The sequence below is a fragment of the Salvelinus alpinus genome, chromosome 34 (assembly GCF_045679555.1).
Source record: "Salvelinus alpinus chromosome 34, SLU_Salpinus.1, whole genome shotgun sequence".
Taxonomy (NCBI): Eukaryota; Metazoa; Chordata; class Actinopteri; order Salmoniformes; family Salmonidae; genus Salvelinus; species Salvelinus alpinus.
The window spans coordinates 17,947,332-17,967,152 of NC_092119.1; the positions used below are offsets into that span (position 1 = coordinate 17,947,332).

General features: G+C 42.7%; 2 protein-coding genes across 6 annotated transcripts in view; both read left to right on the forward strand.

Annotated features, from left to right (window-relative positions):
• LOC139563397 (tyrosine-protein kinase receptor TYRO3-like) overlaps positions 1-2,756 on the forward strand; it is a 32,603-nt gene extending 29,847 nt beyond the window's left edge. For both annotated transcript variants that reach the window (XM_071382036.1, XM_071382037.1), the window contains exons 17-19: positions 309-468; positions 782-918; positions 1,116-2,756. In XM_071382036.1, the coding sequence (XP_071238137.1) occupies positions 309-468; positions 782-918; positions 1,116-1,536 (718 nt within the window). In that variant the 3' untranslated portion in view covers positions 1,537-2,756. The remainder of the gene's footprint in view (positions 1-308; positions 469-781; positions 919-1,115) is intronic.
• Positions 2,757-4,444: 1,688 nt separating this feature from the next.
• Positions 4,445-19,821, forward strand: part of LOC139563396 (MAX gene-associated protein-like) — a 31,471-nt gene continuing 16,094 nt past the window's right edge. For 2 of the 4 annotated variants that reach the window (XM_071382032.1, XM_071382035.1), the window contains exons 1-11: positions 4,445-4,961; positions 12,063-14,023; positions 14,116-16,051; positions 16,798-16,885; positions 16,976-17,086; positions 17,293-17,415; positions 17,556-17,669; positions 17,960-18,690; positions 18,984-19,260; positions 19,439-19,587; positions 19,682-19,811. In XM_071382032.1, the coding sequence (XP_071238133.1) occupies positions 12,135-14,023; positions 14,116-16,051; positions 16,798-16,885; positions 16,976-17,086; positions 17,293-17,415; positions 17,556-17,669; positions 17,960-18,690; positions 18,984-19,260; positions 19,439-19,587; positions 19,682-19,811 (5,548 nt within the window). In that variant the 5' untranslated portion in view covers positions 4,445-4,961; positions 12,063-12,134. The remainder of the gene's footprint in view (positions 4,962-12,062; positions 14,024-14,115; positions 16,052-16,797; positions 16,886-16,975; positions 17,087-17,292; positions 17,416-17,555; positions 17,670-17,959; positions 18,691-18,983; positions 19,261-19,438; positions 19,588-19,681; positions 19,812-19,821) is intronic. The other 2 variants (XM_071382034.1, XM_071382033.1) reach the window with 2 other exon arrangements.

Here is a 19,821-nt window from a genome sequence, read left to right on the forward strand (position 1 = left end):
TGTAGAAACTATTCCTAAATAAATTACATTAACAAAAATAATTAAATACATTTTCTAAAACTTATAGGATTTTCTAAAACCTATCCAGGCCTGGAAAACACCATTTTAAAATGTCATGACTTTTCCATGATTCTCATGAGCGTACAAACCCTGAAATAGGGAATGGGGCACAATTTTAAGACACAGCCTGTCACTTTACTCTATTTCTTAACTGGAACTCCCTCTAATATGGTTTACACACTGAATTTACTAGAGCTTGGTTCTGCCTCAGGGTTAGATTGTCACCATCTCCACTCCTTTATTCATAGGCTGAGTGAAAACTTGACAGTCTGTGTGGCAGACTTTGGCCTTTCAAAGAAAATCTACAGTGGTGACTACTACAGACAAGGATCCGTCTCAAAGCTGCCTGTCAAGTGGATAGCACTGGAGAGCCTTGCTGACAATGTCTACACTACTCAGAGTGATGTGGTACGTTACGTACAACCAGACGCACCCTCAGTGGTCATAGCATCACTTTCAAAATTATAGTGACACTGTAAGACAGCAATATTTTAGTTGGGGATCCCTCTTCAAATCAGTTTTGTAATGTAACTCAATACATCATAGATAAAATGCAGATTTTGTTTTCAGATGTGTCTATTGAATTTTAGCATTTTTTAAACCATGTAGTGGCCCCAGATGTTCACTAAATCTGTTTCATCGATAAGATGTTTTCGGGAACTGTCAATTCATTATCTTTGCCTTTAGCGCCCCCAGAAGTTAACTGACTGTTTCCCACCAGTGGGCGTTTGGAGTCACCATGTGGGAGATCATGGCACGTGGACAGACCCCCTACCCTGGGGTGGAGAACTCTGAAATCTACGAGTACCTCATCAAGGGAGAGAGGCTCAAACAACCGCCTGACTGCCAAGATGACATGTGAGTGATCCACTGGATGTGGTAGAAAAAACTCAGGCATTGACCAATTGTGATGGGTTCTATTATACTTTTCAAATAACTTAAACAAATGAAATTATTATTGGTGCCAGAAAATTTTATATTTTACTGTATTTAACCTGGTACCGCATTGAGAAGACTTTTACAATAATGACCTGACAGTTTGAATCTTTTTCCAGGTACGAGATCATGCATAGCTGCTGGAGCCCTGTTCCCAAGTGCCGCCCCAGTTTCCAGCACCTGATTGACCAGCTGGAGGGGCAATGGGCCAGCCTGTCCTCAGGGCCTAGTTTTATTAAGGAGGCCCTTCTCTACGTTAACCTGGAGAGTGACGAGGGGGAGTCAGGGGCACTGGGCCCAGGGGAGGACCCCTCGTGGTCAGCAATGCCCTGGCAGTGTGTGGGAATGGAGGAGGATGAGAAAGACTGGCTCATGGTGTCTTCTGGGGCAGCTGTGGCTATTGGTGGAGACTACCGCTACATCATTGGCCCTAACTGCAACTGTACTGAAGAGGAGGGTGGGAGGCAGGGGGACTCGATGGATACCTTGCAGCAAGAAGTCAGGGATGAGGAATATGAAGACACGATCATTAATGTGTGATTTATATTTTGAACACGCCGCCTCCCCTGCCCTCCAGATTTCAGACTGACCAGTTGGTTGTGGATGGTTGGTCACTCACTACTGCCCTCCAGTGAAGTTTCTGAAAACAGCTGCTTACCAGCATTACTTGGATTGAAGTGCATATCTCAATGAACTTTTCTACCCATTTTATTGCCAGTCATTTGCAGTGTCATTTTGTACTTTAAACTAAGGACTTCACATTGACACACACAATCAGCCTTATCATTGAACAAAGAACAATAACACTACTAATATTTAAAATGATACATTTGACAAACAGAACTTTATAATGGAAAATTCTATAGTATTATGCATCTTTTGAAGTTTAGGCAGCATTTGATTATAAAAGCAGTCCCATTTGTCATTAGTGTACACTGTACTGTAGGTGGTAGGTATTGAACATTGGTATTTGCTGCTTTGCGAACGAACTCCCTTATCTCTATGATAAGCATCTCCTGTCCAAAAGTGTGCTACACGTTCTTAATCTGTATTCTCATTTAACCTTAGAATAACATTACACGGGACTACCACTGTAATAATCCCCTAACATTGTGACTGAGTTATTTAGAATTATAAACTGGGTGTTTTGAGCACTGAATGCTGATTGACTGCCACCCGTGGTATATCAGACCGTATACCATGGGTATGACATTACATTTATTTTTACTGCTCTAATTATGTTGGTAACCAGTTTATAATAGCAATAAGGCAGACCTCAGAGGTTTGGTATATGGCCAATATACCACACCTCCTCATGCTTTATTGCTTTAGTATACCATTGAGAATTTATGGAAACAGGAATATATGCAGAACATTGTGTATGTATTCAAGAAAAATACCAGAGTGAATATGGATAAAGACATTAGCCTGATGAAATGTGAGCTTGTTGTTCACTGATGTTCAAAGTGCTTACACACACCCTTGATTTTGCTTTTGGAGCATTCCATGTATTGGATATCAAGGGACATGTTTTAATATTTTAAATGTAATTTTTTGTATATTGTGTTAAAATTATTTCCAGAGATACAACCTAGAGCATTAAACAGAGACTTGTGAAGCTGGTGCTTTGTGTTGTGATTCTCTCTGTCCAGTCCATCCCTACCAGCAGGTTTATAGTTGTTTTAGATTTGTGCATCAAGCTACAATGTAATTCTCACCTGAAGTGTAAGTAAATAAAGTATTGGTTGTTTGTGATAGTATATATTCTTCTTTGCACCTTTTGGGCGAGCATGGAATAAAACCCATGTGCAGTCTAACTGTGCCCCATCTGAATAAATAAAGGTCAAGAAAGTTCTATTGTAAATTGTCAGATACTGAGATTTGTCTTATCACAACTTCAAAAGGTAATTTCAACTGTCTCTTAACTTTAGCCTTCATCCAAAACCACTAGTGTTGTTGCTCTCACGTGCTGTCAGTCTGATTAATCAGGCAGCAATACACAATTAGTATATACAGCCCGAAACTAACGTTTGCAAAATTGTTTAAATGTTCCTTATAAGCCAGAATTGAGTAATATTACATTTAAATGTACCGGTTGTCTGTGCAGTTTGTCCTTCCACTTCTCTATTGAGACAATATCTACAGGAAAGTTTAATGACTTTAAGAGAGCTGGTAGTAGGTATATGGTTCCCGATTGAGTTTCATATTGGATATTCTGTTCTCTTGTCAATAGCTACTAAACCAAGCATGCTATGGTATATTCTAATCCAGGGGAGGATGGGGAACAATCCACCCTTAAAAAAAAAATCCCCACCCCCTACACAAAAAAAGGTGTGGATTGTTCTCCATCCTCCCATGATTTAGAATATACCATTTTCATTGTCATTAAATGCCTGGTTCAGCTTAGAATATTGACATGTAAACAATATTTCCACAATGACCACTTGTCCCTCAAATACATTTTTACAGTTTCCTGAATTTGCCATATTGTCAAAACATATCAAGAACAAAATTGACAACTCAGACTTCAGCTCCATTGTTTTTATGATGTCAGCTAACCCATCTATAACTATTGAATAGAACCAAATATCCAATATAAAACGTATTTTACCTGTGCCAATACAAACCATGTAACTACCTGGTTAACAATAGTTTACTGTGGATATTTTGTCTCAATTCAAACAGCTAAAGGACAAACCACACAGACAACCGGTAGAGTCATTTTTAAAGTGATTTTATTCAACAATCTAGCTTTTAAGGAATATTGACACGATTTTGCAGGCATTAGTACAGGCTGTATATACCAATTAACTTGGTATTACAGCCTGATTAATCAGACTAGATCTGTCAGTGTTTGCATAAAAATGTATGGACATCCCCAGGCCAATCCATCAGCGTTAGACTCAGGAGTGGCTATAAATTCTGTAAATGCCATTCAGCTCGCTAGGTAACTACTGCGGTCTTTAGCGCGTGCCAAGATGGATCCGCCAGTCCCACTGTTCTCCTCTCAACAATGCTAGGTAGCTACAGCTGTAAACAATGTCTTGCGTCGTCGGCGCTTATGACTAACTACAGATCCATTGACAGTAAGCAACGTTACCAAACCACAGAGCAAAAATACAAGGTTGCTGGTAAATTCGTGCATTGAACATTTCAAGGTGGTAGGCTAGCACCTGTGGCTTCCCCTGAACCAACATGCCCATGAGCATTGTCCGTCATTACATAGCTACAACTGAACAGTCGCTCGTGCGCACACCATATCGACAGGCTTAGCTCATATTTTCTACCCCAACCTTCGTCTTTGTTGAAGGTCCCCTACCAAAAAGCGAGGAGTTGCAAACCTCCCCATGGCGGCGTTCGGTTCGGTACCACCACAGCATGCATTTTCTCCCTCGGTTTTGAATCATGTGACACAATGGCGCAAAGTCTGCGCAGTAGGACGTGAACGTGCCTCAGTGACGTTGTTTTACAGCACGCATGTTTCCTCCAGCTGGGAGATGCGAGTTTAACTAAGGAAAATAACTAGAGGATTATACAAAGAATCGACGATTACCATCGCATATTTTGATCTGTTCAAAAGTGCATAAGGTAAACTATGTGTTTAGTAAAACACACGATCCTGCCGAGAAAGACCGAGATGAATTTGCAAGCTCCAAGTCCTCTCTTTCTAGCCTGAGGAGAAGCCCACCATGTTGACTTGGGAATCACACGCAATTGATTTCTATCGTTTTGTGTACGCGCTGGTGTGTTACAAGTCTTGCGTGCTTAGGCCTTGCAGGCCCGAGCCACGTTTTTAGTCGTCGCAGTGCACGGCATCGAGGCTATTGGCAGAGAAAGATCAAGATTCATCGTCTTAATCCACTTATAGTAGCACGGTTGGGAAAGATAACTGACATTACATTCCTGCCACCACTTGGTGTTGTCAGCAAACCACAATGTATGCTACCACGGTCCGCCGCAATACAGTAGGTCCGCTAGTTTTGTTTGTTTACTTGTGTTGTCTCGTGTGGAAATGCAAAATGGCCGCCGCTTTTATAGAGGTATTTGATTTAATGATATATTGTTGTGTTTTTGAAACGGAAAAGGTTTTTGTCAGTAGTAACATAGTACATCTCTTAAATTACTATCGAACGCTTATGTTAAAGGTTGAAGTAGCCAACAGTAAGCAGCTATTTTAATATCTAAACTTGACCCAGATAAACTATTATTAAAGTAATTAGTGTCTGCGACATGTTTGCCAAAGAGTGTTTCCATTTTCAATCAAAAGATTGTGATATCAACATCAAATTTTGTGTGAGTAATATGATTTTCGCTTAAAGCTTTTTCAGGCCATGTGAGAGGATGCATTCATTACCTTCAATAGGCCTAACCCTAGCCAGCAGATTCCGATCCTGTAGTTATAATTGTTTACACTGAGTTGCACTGGGGTCGGAATGCAATCATGTGCTGTGTCCGAACACCCGTACTAGTGTACTACATACTTAGGGTGCATTTGTAAATTCACTCTGGATATCTACTTCAATTTCAGAGCGCTCTCGTCTGTGTGCCAGAGTGCAGAATAACTGATGAATTGAACCCGTTGAATATGACTGGTGTCAGTAAACGTTGGGGGAAAAGTAAATTGTTGCAAGCAGCACAGTTAGTCACCAACGCTCTAGACAACATAAACCGCCTAACTAGCTCTGCTAGGGTGAGTAAAATGGTCAGAGTGATGTGTTCTCTCATTTGTGTCTGGAAGTAGCTAGCCAACTTTAGCCAGTTAGCTTGGGTGCTTGACTGCCGTTGTGAGCTCAGAATGCTCGGCTCAACCCTACGCATCGGCCAAAGAGTCCAGTGTGCACTTTGAACACTTCGAGAGCGCGAAACTCTGAATTTACGAACACCCAGAGCCCACTCTGGCACTCCAAAGTGATATTACGAACACACCCTTAAACTGCATAGTATGTACTCATTGTTGCATACTATTTATGACGTAAAGTTTAGTAAAATGTTTGCCACGGCCATAGCCTACTACTTTGATAGGGCTTCACATATATAACTGGCTAGCTAGGTTAAATATGAAGTTGTCGTTCAACAACAGCAAGCTTATCAAGTCCTACAAAAGCACTCGGGTAACGTTAGCTACGTTGTTTAGCTAAAGTAAAGGCATGGCAGGCTGCAAATAACTCTGTTTTCAGAGATATACGATTAAATAGTCGTTATCATTTTAACCTTTCTGGCGCAGGCGTCCCGCTGGCGACCCACCTCGACAACACCCGGTGAAATTGCAGAGCGCCAAATTCAAAATACAGAAATAGTCATAATAAGCATTCATAAAAAATACAAGTGTTATACATCGGCTTAAAGATTAACTTCTTGTTAATCCAGCCGCTTTGTCAGATTTCAAAAAGGCTTTACGGCGAAAGCATACCATGCGATTATCTGAGGATAGTGCCCCGCTTACAAAAGCATAAACATTTTACAACCAAGTAAAGGAATTACAAAAGTCAGAAATGGCGATAAAATTAATCACTTACCTTTGAAGATCTTCATATGGTTGCAGTCACAAGAGTCCCAGCTACACAATAAATGTTTGTTTTGTTTGATAAAGTCCCTCTCCCAAAAACTCAGTTTTGTTGGCGCATTTTGTTCAGTAATCCACTGGCTCAAAGGCGGTCAAAACATGCAGACAAATACATCCTAATAGTACCGGTAAAGTTTGTCGAAACATCTAAAACAATGTTTTAAAATGAATCCTCAGGTTGTCAATTGTCTAAATAATCAATAATATTACAACCGGACAATAGCGTATTCAATAGAAAGGAAAAACAGTGAAGGGCGCATACTCGGTCACGCGCGCAAACCAGCTCTGCATTCTTCTTCAGTCCACTGACACAACGGTCTCATTCTTCTTCATTTTTCAGAAAACAAGCCTGATACAATGTCTAAAGACTGTTGACATCTAGTGGAAGCCATAGGAACTGCAATCTGTGTCCTAACCCATTAGATACTCTATAGGCATACATTTCCTGGATGAATTTTCCTCAGGTTTTCATCTGCCATATCAGTTCTGTTATACTCAGACATTATTTAAACAGTTTTGGAAACTTTAGAGTGTTTTCTATCCAAATCTAACAATTATATGCATATCCTAGCTCCTGGGCCTGAGTAACAGGCACGCTTCTCATCCAGACGTCGAAATACTGCCCCCAAGCCATAAGAAGTTTTAAGGACAAAACGACTTACATTTGAACACTGCAGGAGACTCATTGCTCATCTTCTTTGCCATCTTCAATTAGTTTTTTTGTTTACTTTCAAAGAACTCTCAAATCTTGAAGCCCTCCTTTTATCCAGTTTGAATACATTGGTGTGAAATTCCCAAAATGTTGACATTTCCTTCATACTAAAAGCATACTACATTTTCAAAATGTCACACACAAAAAATTGTGCTGAAACGGCCTACTATTTAGGACGCTAGTATGGGTATTCGGACATGGCCATGGTTAAATTAAGACACTGGAGCCGACGTGAGACGTGGGTCGGAAAACGTATCTCAATTAGAGGTCGACCAATTATGATTTTTCAACGCCGATACCGATACCAAAAAAAGCCGATATCGATTAATCTGACAATTTTTTAAAATGTATTTTTATATATATTTGTAATAATGCCAATTACAACAATACTAAATGAACACTTATTTTAATATAATGCATAAATAAAAATCTATTTAGTCTCAAATAAATAATGAAACATGTTCAATTTGGTTTAAATAATGCCAAAACACAATGTTGAAGAAGAAAGTAAAAGTGCAATATGTGCCATGTAAAAAAGCTAACGTTTATGTTCCTTGCTCAGAACATGAGAACATATGAAAGCTGGTGGTTCCTTTTAACATGAGTCTTCAATATTCCCAGTTAAGATGTTTTAGGTTGTAGTTATTATAGGACTTATAGGACTATTTCTCTCTCTATCATTTGTATTTCATATACCTTTTGACTATTAGATGTTCTTATAGGCACTATAGTATTGCCAGCCTCCGGAGTTGATAGGCTTGAAGTCATAAACAGCGCTGTGCTTCAAGCATTGCTAAGAGCTGCTGGCAAATGCAGGAAAGTGCTGTTTGAATGAAGGCTTACGAGCCTGCTGCCCGACTACCACTGCTGAATCAGACTGCTCTATCAAATCATAGACTTAATTATAATATAATAAACACACAGAAATATGAGCCTTAGGTCATTAATATGGTCAAATCCGGAAACTATCATTTTGAAAACAAAACGTTTATTCTTTCAGTGAAATACGGAACCGTTCCGTATTTTATCGAATGGGTGGCATCCATAAGTCTAAATATCGCTGTTACATTGCACAATCTTCAATGTTATGTCATAATTATGTAAACTTTTGGCAAATTAATCACAGTCTTTGTTAGGAAGAAATGGTCTTCACACAGTTCGCAACGAGCCAGGCGGCCCAAACTGCTGCATATATATACCCTAACTCTGCTTGCACAGAATGCAAGAGAAGTGACACAATTTCCCTAGTTAATATTGCCTTCTAACATGAATTCCTTTTAAATAAATATGCAGGTTTAAAAAATATACCTGTGTATTGATTTTAAGAAAGGCATTGATGTTTATGGTTAGATTTTTTTTCATTTTTTTTTCACCTTTATTTAACCAGGTTCTCATTTACAATTGCGACCTGGCCAAGATAAAGCAAAGCAGTTAGACACATACAACAACACATAGTTACACATGGAGTAAAACAAACATACAGTCAATTTTTGCCCGCTTTGAGGACAATACAGTGCCACTGACACGGCCCCCTACCAAAACCTGCGGGCTCTCCTTCACTGCAGCCGAGGTGAGTAAAACATTTAAACGTGTTAACCCTCGCAAGGCTGCAGGCCCAGACGGCATTCCCAGCCGCGTCCTCAGAGCATGCGCAGACCAGCTGGCTGGTGTGTTTACGGACATATTCAATCAAACCTTATCCCAGTCTGCTGTTCCCACATGCTTCAAGAGGGCCACCATTGTTCCTGTTCCCAAGAAAGCTAAGGTAACTGAGCTAAACGACTACCGCCCCGTAGCACTCACTTCCGTCATCATGAAGTGCTTTGAGAGACTAGTCAAGGACCATATCACCTCCACCCTACCGGACACCCTAGACCCACTCCAATTTGCTTACCGACCCAATAGGTCCACAGACGACGCAATCGCAACCACACTGCACACTGCCCTAACCCATCTGGACAAGAGGAATACCCATGTGAGAATGCTGTTCATCGATTACAGCTCAGCATTTAACACCATAGTACCCTCCAAACTCGTCATCAAGCTCGAGACCCTGGGTCTCGACCCCGCCCTGTGCAACTGGGTCCTGGACTTCCTGACGGGCCGCCCCCAGGTGGTGAGGGTAGGTAACAACATCTCCACCCCGCTGATCCTCAACACTGGGGCCCCACAAGGGTGCGTTCTGAGCCCTCTCCTGTACTCCCTGTTCACCCACGACTGCGTGGCCATGCACGCCTCCAACTCAATCATCAAGTTTGCGGATGACACTACAGTGGTAGGCTTGATTACCAACAACGACGAGACGGCCTACAGGGAGGAGGTGAGGGCCCTCGGAGTGTGGTGTCAGGAAAATAACCTCACACTCAACGTCAACAAAACAAAGGAGATGATTGTGGACTTCAGGAAACAGCAGAGGGAGCACCCCCCTATCCACATCGACGGGTCAGTAGTGGAGAAGGTGGAAAGTTTTAAGTTCCTCGGTGTACACATCACGGACAAACTGAATTGGTCCACCCACACAGACAGCGTTGTGAAGAAGGCGCAGCAGCGCCTCTTCAACCTCAGGAGGCTGAAGAAATTCGGCTTGTCACCAAAAGCACTCACAAACTTCTACAGATGCACAACCGAGAGCATCCTGTCGGGCTGTATCACCGCCTGGTACGGCAACTGCTCCGCCCACAACCGTAAGGCTCTCCAGAGGGTAGTGAGGTCTGCAGAACGCACCACCGGGGGCAAACTACCTGCCCTCCAGGACACCTACACCACCCGATGTCACAGGAAGGCCATAAAGATCATCAAGGACAACAACCACCCAAGCCACTGCCTGTTCACCCCGCTATCATCCAGAAGGCGAGGTCAGTACAGGTGCATCAAAGCAGGGACCGAGAGACTGAAAAACAGCTTCTATCTCAAGGCCATCAGACTGTTAAACAGCCACCACTAACATTTAGCGGCCGCTGCCAACATACTGACTCAACTCCAGCCACTTTAAAAATGGGAATTGATGGAAATTATGTAAAAATGTACCACTAGCCACTTTAAACAATGCCACTTAATATAATGTTTACATACCCTACATTACCCATCTCATATGTATATACTGTACTCTATATCATCTACTGCATCTTGCCATCTTTATGTAATACATGTACCACTAGCCACTTTAAACTATGCCACTTTATGTTTACATACCCTACAGTACTCATCTCATATGTATATACCGTACTCTATACCATCTACTGCATCTTGCCATGCCGTTCTGTACCACCACTCATTCATATATCTTTATGTACATATTCTTTATCCCTTTACACTTGTGTGTGTGTATAAGGTAGTAGTTGTGGAATTGTTAGGTTAGATTACTTGTTGGTTATTACTGCATTGTCGGAACTAGAAGCACAAGCATTTCGCTACACTCGCATTAACATCTGCTAACCATGTGTATGTGACTAATAAAATTTGATTTAATACAGTAGAAAAGTGTGTCTATATACAATGTGAGAAAATGAGGTGAGAAGGGAGGTAAAGGCAAAAAAAGGCCATGGTGGCGAAGTAAATACAATATAGCAAGTAAAACACTGGAATGGTAGATTTGCAGTGGAAGAATGTGCAAATTAGAGATATAAATAATGGGGTGCAAAGGAGCAAAATAAATAAATATAGTAGGGGGAGGTAGTTATTTGGGCTAAATTATAGATGGGCTATGTACAGGTGCAGTAATCTGTGAGCTGCTCTGACAGCTGGTGCTGTGACTGTGCTTTTTTGTGAATGCGTTTGTTAAATCATCACCCGTTTGGCGAAGTAGGCTGTGATTTGATGGTAAATGAACAGGCACCGCATTGATTATTTGCAACGCAGGACAAGCTAGTTAAACTACCAATATCATCAACCATGTGTAGTTAACTAGTGATTATGTTAAGATTTATTTATTTTTTGTAAGGTAAGTTTAATGCTAGCTAGCAACTTACCGTGGCTCCTTACTGCACTCGCGTAAAAGGTGGTCAGGCTGCCATGCAGTCTCCTTGTGGAGTGCAATGTAATCGGCCGTAATCGGCATCCAAAAATGCTGATTACCGATTGTTATGAAAACTTGAAATCGGCACTAGTTAATCGCCCATGCCAATTAATCGGTCGACCTCTAATCTCAATGCAGGGACGAGATATGGCACTGTAGGCAGTTTACCGGAAAACTTGCAGTATTTATATTTTGTCAATGTATCACTGTGGATAAAGCTAAAATTTGGAGTACAGCATATCCCATCCCTGCATTGAGGTACGTTTTCCAACCCTTATCTCGTGCCGGCTCCACAGTGTCTTAATGTAACTATGATTGCGTTCCGACTCCAGTGCAGCTCAGTGTAAACAAGTGTAATGGTAGGGTGGGAATCTGCTGGCTAGGCTATCCCCAATCAATTTCCTTAGCTATTCGTAGTAAACTGGGGGTTTAATCAAAGGCATGTTCATGTGTTATCTTATTAAATTGCAAAACTGATTTACAGTTCTTCGATGCCCTTCATTTTTTTGTCAACTTTATTGCCAATTGCTCATTATCTATTGATACATTTTGATTAGTTTTTCACAGTAGTTGCATAATGACCAAATATCTTAGCTATAACGCATGCATTTATTTTCATACTATTTTGTATAGTAATTTAGCCTAGTATTAATAATTTGTAATGAATTTGATATTTCCAAAGTAAACAAATGTACTGAGAATTGCATACAAAAGAGTGCATTCCCAGTGAGCAAAATTGGTTGAAAGAAATATAGCTTTCTTTTTGTTGTTTTTAGGATGCTGAATGAAAACATGGAAGGACAGATGTAAGAGGGCATTCTGCCCTCGAAAAGGACTGTGACAAATTCATGGCTGCAAACAAGAAGGAGAGAATAATGGTTCTTCATGAGGAGGGGGCTGCTGCCCCCATAGCACTGCCCTCGGCTGCCTCTCCCCCCGACCTATTTGGTGTCCTAAACACAGGGCAAGCAAGTGCAGTTGTAGCCAATGAAGAAGCAAACATTCCAGCAACATCCACTCCAGGTTCTGAAATGGGTACTGGTCAAATGGCTTCTACATTGAACTCTGCTGCCAGCTCTAATAACCAACCAGAGAATTTACCACCAGAGAGCACCTACAGCGGTATCAAGGTGATGTTAGAGAATAACAACATGTGGAATGAGTTTTTCAAATGCAAAACCGAAATGATAATAACCAAACAAGGCCAGAGGATGTTCCCTTATTGCCGCTTTCGCATCTCTGGTTTGGAGCCCTTCCAGAAGTACACTCTGCTCATGGATATCAACCCTGTGGACAACAAACGTTACAAGTGGACTGGGCAAGACTGGCAAATGAGTGGAAAGGCAGAGGCCCATTTGCTGAGACGGGTTTTCATCCATCCAGACTCTCCATCTTCTGGTCACCAATGGATGCAGAACCCAGTGTCATTCTACAAGCTTAAGCTCACTGACAACACGATGGACCAGGAGGGCAATGTAATTTTGCACCCAATGCACCGCTACTTACCACACCTGCATTTGGTCTCAGTTGAAACGGCTACAGAGGATATTCAGCTCAATGGGCCTGACGTGATAACCTTCACCTTTCCCCAGACTGAGTTCTTTGCTGTAACAGCCTACCAGAATGTACGCATGTCTCAGTTTAAAGCAGACTTCAACCCTTTTGCAAGTGGACCCAACTCCCAGGCTCTAAAGCTGGAAATGAGTCCCTCCAATGAGTTGAAGAAGGATGAAACCAGATCTCCCATTGAACTCAAGCCTGTGAAAGGCTTGAATGGCCTGAAATCTTTGATGGCGGCAAAACGCAGATCTAAAGACACTTCAACAGTAGATAAAGGACTCCTGAGCCCTGATGCTCAAAATGTTTCCCTTGCAGATGGTGACAAAACTGAGGTCAAAACTGATAGACCCAGCTCCAGGCTGAAATCAAGTCCCTCCAATGAGATTAATAAAGACTCAGCCCAATCTCCCAATGAGCTCAAGTCTGCGAAAAGCCTGAATAATCTTAAATCTTTGATGGGGAAACACACTTCCAAAGATACTTCAGCAGGAGTCCAAGGACTTCTCGCTTCCGATGACCAAAATGTTATGCTTGCAGACAGTGATAAGTCCGGAGTCCAAACAAGTCCCTCCAATAAGTCAAAAAAAGACAAACACAGTTCTACCAATGACCTCAAGCCTGTGAAAAGCCTGAATAACCTGAAGTCTTTGATGGCAAAACACAACTCTAAAGGCACATCTGCAGTAGATCAGAGAGTCCTCAGTGAAGATGCTCAAAATGTTACACCTGTAGAGAGAGACAAATCTGGAGTCAACGCTAATGGACCCAGTTTAAGCACTCCAAAGCTGAAATCAAGATCCTCCAATGAGTTGAAAAAAGCAGAAACCACATCTCCGAAGGAATTCAACACTCTTAGAAGTAATCTGTCTTTGATGTCAAAATGCAATTCTAAAGACACTTCAGCAGTAGGTCAAGGACTCCTGAGCTCAGATGCTCAAAATGTTACACTTGCAGACAGTGAAAAGTCAGGAGTCAAAATGGATAAACCCAGCTCCTGCAAGAAATCAAGTCCCTCCAATGAGACGATGAAAGTTGAAACAATATCTCCCAAGGTGTGCAAGTATGTGAAGAATTCCCGAAAGTCTTTGCGTAGAAAATGCAACTCCCAAAAGACTTCAGCAGCAGATCATGGACAAAAGTCAGTCAGAAACACAGAGTCCACTGAATACTATTCTTGGTAAGTTCTGAAGTTCAGTAAGCTACATGTTAGCATTCTTGCTTCTTACTTTAAAATGCACTTCTAATCTTTTACCTTTCTCTTCTGAGCAGCACAACAGGTCCTCCCCAAAGTAACTTCCCTGGGCTGATCCGGGAGTGTCATCTGAAAATACGAAGGTGCAATGTTGAGAGAACCAATACAACTTGTAGTGTTGAGCAAACAAACACTAAGGGCATGGTTGACAATGGCAAAGTTGTGGAAGTAGCTGTGAATGACAATTTTTCCCAGATTTCTGAACCTGAAGCCTTGTCCGGGAAGATTATTGAAAAGGTGGGAACACTGCACAATGGGAATGTGATTGGCAGTGACAAGGACCTCTTCAATTCATCTCAGTCCCAGGAACCGGTCAAGACCCGTGTGTCAATCAATGACCAGCCAGCAAATGAAGTTGAAAACAGTCAAAAGGCTTCCCAGAGCTCCTCAGTGAGCTCTGAAGCAAAAATGACAGGTTTTGATGAACAGCTGCAGGGGAAGGCTAAACCACACAAACGACCTGAACCTGTGCCTTTGCCCCTTCTTGCACTCTACCTTCAACAGTTGAAGTCAAAATCCACATCTGTTAGGATCAAATCAAAATCTCCTCCGGTATTGTCTTCATCCCCATCTTCTGCCGTTCCAACCACCGATCCTGTTATTCCAGCTACCGATCCTGTTATTCCAGCCACCGATCAAACTGGCCCTGCCATGGACTCAACTGGCCCTGCCTTGGAATCTACTGGCCCAGCCTTGGAATCTACTGGTTATGCTGTAGTTCCAGCCAGTGGTCCTGCTGATCCAGCTATCAATCACATTGTTCCAGTCATTGGCCCCACTGGGCCAACCACGGACTATGCTGGTCTACCCACGGATATTTCAGTCCCAAACACAGATTTTTTTGTTCCTGCCACAGACTCATTGTTACCAGAACCTGCCTCAGTTTTACCAACCGCTGATCATTCGTTTCTTGTCCCCAAGCCTACCATATCCATTGCACTATCATCCCCCACCCCTTGTTTGCCAGCAACTGTCTTATCACCATTCCCTGACCCATTGTTACCAGCCCCTTCCTTGTCATCCCCAGCCCAAGAATTGCCACCTCCTGTACCTGTCACATTAAACCTAGCGACTGATTTATCATCACTTACCTCTGACCCTCCCTCAACTGCTCCAGCACTGTCATCAACACCTAGTCTTGCCAACTTGGAACCTGAATCTACCCCCTCGTTACCATCCCCTGGTCCTTCGCGAGGTGGCTTTGAGCCATCCTCACCTGCATCATTACCAGATCTTGAACCCCCTTTACGTTCCCCTGTTACATTGAAACCGGAAGCTGCCTTCCCCTCCTTACCTGTACATGCCTCCTCATTCCCAGCCCTTGAACGATTACTGGCCCCTACTAACCCTTTTGTTCTATCCTCTGAATTATCATCACATGGATTACTTTTAGGCCTACCTGCCCCTGATCCTTTTTTAACAATACCCTTTATCCCATTGTTGCCTTCCGCTCACTTTAACCCATTACCCTTTGAGGCAACCTCATTTTCCTCTACCTCTCACCCTGGCTCACTTGCTCTGCACACTGCCTTATCCCCATCTCCCTCGGACACTGCCTCATCATTCCAAGTCAATTATAAACCATTAACACACCCGTCTACACTCCCATTCCAGTTATCTCCCTTTTCATCGTTAGGTCCTGACCCATTGTCACCAACCCCATCACTGGCCGACCTCACTAACTTTTTCTCCATCGCCGAAGAGCTTGAGATAACTGAAGACTTTCCCAACAGTGAGGCACCTCCTGTCCCAAGTACCCCTAGCATACCAGTTAGTTCTACTTTAGCGATTGGTTCTAGTCAGCCAACCCAGAGAAATAAACCCTGGAGATCTAGGAAAGGAGTGAAATCTGCCAAGGGTGATTCACTCCCAGTGATTGATGGATCCACAGATGTCGCCATGCAGCCCAACCTGGAGGAAGAGGAGCAGCTGTTCGTCTCTTTCACCTCCAAGGTACGGCGTAAATAGTCAAATGTATTTTTGTGTCAATTATTTTGGTAACACTTTACTTACATTCATAACACCTTTATGAGTGTTACAGATCATTCACAAGAACCTTCGTAACACATGTATACACGTTACCCTAAGAGCACATGTTTTTGGCTTATCTTGGGAGAGAACACAGTGTAGGCCTAACATGTCATTTACAATTGGTGCTCCTGGCCAGAACTGGCTCTAGGCCAGGCACTCTGTTTACTTCATATCCACCTTCTCACGGATATTGTCAAAGAAAAGTTCATAATTCAATGACATAATTCCAAGGGCTGTTTACCCAGTGGCATCCTGTCAAATTGAGAGATCACGAGAGAAGACGCACAAGGCTCAATGCACACAGTCACTAACTGTTAACCCTTTGCTACTCCCAGACTGTTATGTGAAAGGTGTTCTGAATCCCTTACGTATACCCCCTTCAAGTTAACTATTACCGTTACTTCATGGTATGCCACACCACCTGTGTTTCATTGGTTCTTATTTAAGGGGGAGGGAGATCTTTAACAAGGAAATCCTTATTTGGTTATGTGTCTTAGAGTCCACGGTTTATCCTTAGCTAAAAATTGCATTATGAAACAGCATATTATAAGCTGTGCAATAACACATCATAAGGGCTCATACATGCTCACAACAATTAACAAAGCATTATCTATATCCATTGGATTTAAGGAAAGTGTCATATTTAAATAAAGTCTTGTAAATTGCAGGAAGGACTTGAAGTCCACCTGGGAGAGCCTGCACTTTGTGAGATGACGACTGCGCAACCTCAGAAACCCCCAGAGGCGACAGAGAATGGTACAGAAAACAACCAATTTGATTGATCATGCTCCCAAGCTGCTGTTACCTGACGCCTGTTAAAGCAGTTCAACTATTTGTCTCTTTCAGTCGGAGGACTAGAAACCACAGAGGAAAGAATAGTCGCTTTCGAGAAGTTTCTTTTGGGTGACCTAAAGGTTATGAGGCATCGGCAGGTCATTCATCCTCTGTTGCAAGAAGGTAACACAAATAAATGGCTGTTAATGACAGCGTATATACTTTTTATTGTCAATAACTTCCTTGCAAACTAGCATGTGACTCATGTCCCACTGTGATTTTCATGACAGTGATCATGTGATGTTTAATCTTACTCATGATGGTAGAATGCTTTAGTATGATGCATAGTCTATGCTTGAAGATTGCTTATCTGTCATCTGTGTTTGAAGTTGGACTGAAGATGAGTTTACTGGATCCCACTCTGGTCATTGACCTGCAGTACCTAGGGGTTCGTCTACCTCTACCCTTTTTATGTCCAGAACCAAACTCTCCAGGGTTGGCATCTTCTCCAAGTTAGTAGTTATTTCATGTTGGAGTTTCTGTTTTGTTCAAATTGTTGAATATATTTTTAAGTAACCTGTTAAGGGTTTTATTAGGATAATTTAATACATTTTGAAAATAGCAATTGTTAATTGTCATACTTTTTTTTCAGGTGGTTCAGTCCCCTTTGTTTCCAGGACAGGCAAGACCACAGACTTCACCCAAATCAAAGGCTGGAGAGATAAGTTTGTCCCCTCGGACTTGCCATCATCCTCCAAGCCTGAAGGTAATATTTACATTAAAATCCTACATGTCTTCTCTGATTTGATAAGCAAATCCTCAAGACTCCATTCACATCAGCAGTTGTAACCTTTGACCTTGATTTTGTCTGAAATATTGCATCGTGCTTTAACGTTGGCAAAACCAGAGGGGACACGTTTTACCTCTGATGTCTTTACAAAGGCTTAACAGTAAACAGTCTACGCTATATCCCCTCTTGTGTTTTCTATACTATGTAGCCCTATAGGGGATACAATTTACTGTGTAGTGCTGATTCAAAATGTTTTTGTTTTAAAGTTTGCCCAAGTTCAGATGTGGTCCCAAAGAACTTGTCGGCCTTCTGCAGTGACATGTTGGATGAGTACCTGGCTAACGAAGGTAAACTCATTGACAAGCGCGCTGCCAGTTTCACCCAGACCACCGTCGTCACCCCTGTGGTCTACCAGCTGCCCACCAAGAGCACCAGCTACGTCCGAACCCTAGACAGTGTGCTGAAGAAACAGGCACCGGCACTTTCTTCCACCTTTGTCCCCCCATCCAAAAAACCCAGACTGCCCCTCACATCCAAAGGACTTAAAAAATCTGAGAAAAGGCAACAAAAACAACTATGTTCAAAGCAGAACAAAACTAAACCAACTTCTGCAATAACCCCAACACCATTGCCCACTGAGCCACCACCACTGTTGATGGATCATTGCGCCCCCATCACCCACGATAACACAATTGAAACTATAAAAAGGAGACAGAGGAAGCCAAGGGTCAAGACTCCTCCACCAGCCCATGACGCTCCTGTGTCCAGGCCAGAGGTAGAAGAGCCACCTCCCGCTGACCTGGCTCCTGTGGAAGAGGATGACTCGGACCCAGAGCCACAGCCTGCTGCCGAGACCAAGGTTGTGGTTCCTGGGCTGACCAAGGCCCTGCTCCGACAGAGGGATTTGGAGGACAGGGTTGTCTGGGAGGGCAAGCATCGGACCTGCATCACAGACAAGAGGGCGACGGTCGCCCTCACCTCCCTCTTCACCTCAACGGTAAGATCAGTTACACCCCTACACCAATACATCTGCTTATTGACTCTTTTGTGTGGTCTCACATGAAGGAGCAAAGACGTGTTGTAGTACGTTTGTAGTTTCGATCTTGTTTTTAATAAGCTGATTTTTTGAGTGTGTTATACCAACTCTACGATGGTATCCCTGAGAAATGTGCCACGCTAGCACTAACAGCGCAGGGCTCCTCCCTGCCTCAATGCGTCCTGCCGGCTGGGCTGTGTGTGTGCCAGCCTGGCACAGAACTGTCATATTTTACTTCCCACTTTTCTCTTCAGGGCTTTGTTTGTGAGAACCCTACAGCTCCTATTAGGATCATAAAGCGCAGGGCTCCACCGTGCCTCAATGCGTTCTGTCGATTGGGCTGTGTATGTGCCAGCCTGGCACAGGACCGTCGTATTACCCACTGTGGAAAGATTGAGTGCATCTTTGGCTGCAGCTGCCTCAGGCAGAAGGTGGTCGTCCTCAAGAACTTAAAAGGACCAGATTCCAATGCGTCAGAGGAGGGCCTGTGGAAGCGGGGGAGAAAGTGGAAGAGGATGAGGATGGCATATAGTGAGTGTCCTCTAGTTTAGAAATCCGCAGAATAAAACATTGTTCTATGAACAGTAAAAAAAAGTTTCCATACAAAAACAATTTTGCTACACTACATTAGATTAGGTTAAATACGTCACAAAGTGTGTCCATCCTAATGTTGTAGAAAATGACATTTTGCATTCATTTCCAACTTCAGCTCTCAGGGAGGCTGATCCGGTATCAGAACCTGCTCCGCGTGTGAGAATGTTGTGGAAGCAGATGGATGGAGAGACGGACCCGGAGCCCCTCCGCGCCTCAAAACCGGTCTACCTACCACATCTTCCACTACAGGAAGAACCTTCAGTGGTGAGTTGTGAAAGGGTGTATATCTATCCATAAGTGTTAGATATACCCCTGTAAAAAATGTGATGTATATTCTCACCCCCTGCCTTTTATAAAGGTGTATTTTTCTCAGGTGAGCGAGGAAGGAGGGACCATGACATGTGCCAGAGTGCGTGCGTTTCAAAGCAAGAGCACAAACCGACCTGAGGTCATTGACGACCACTGCAAACCAATAGACTCTGCACCAGGTAAGTTCAA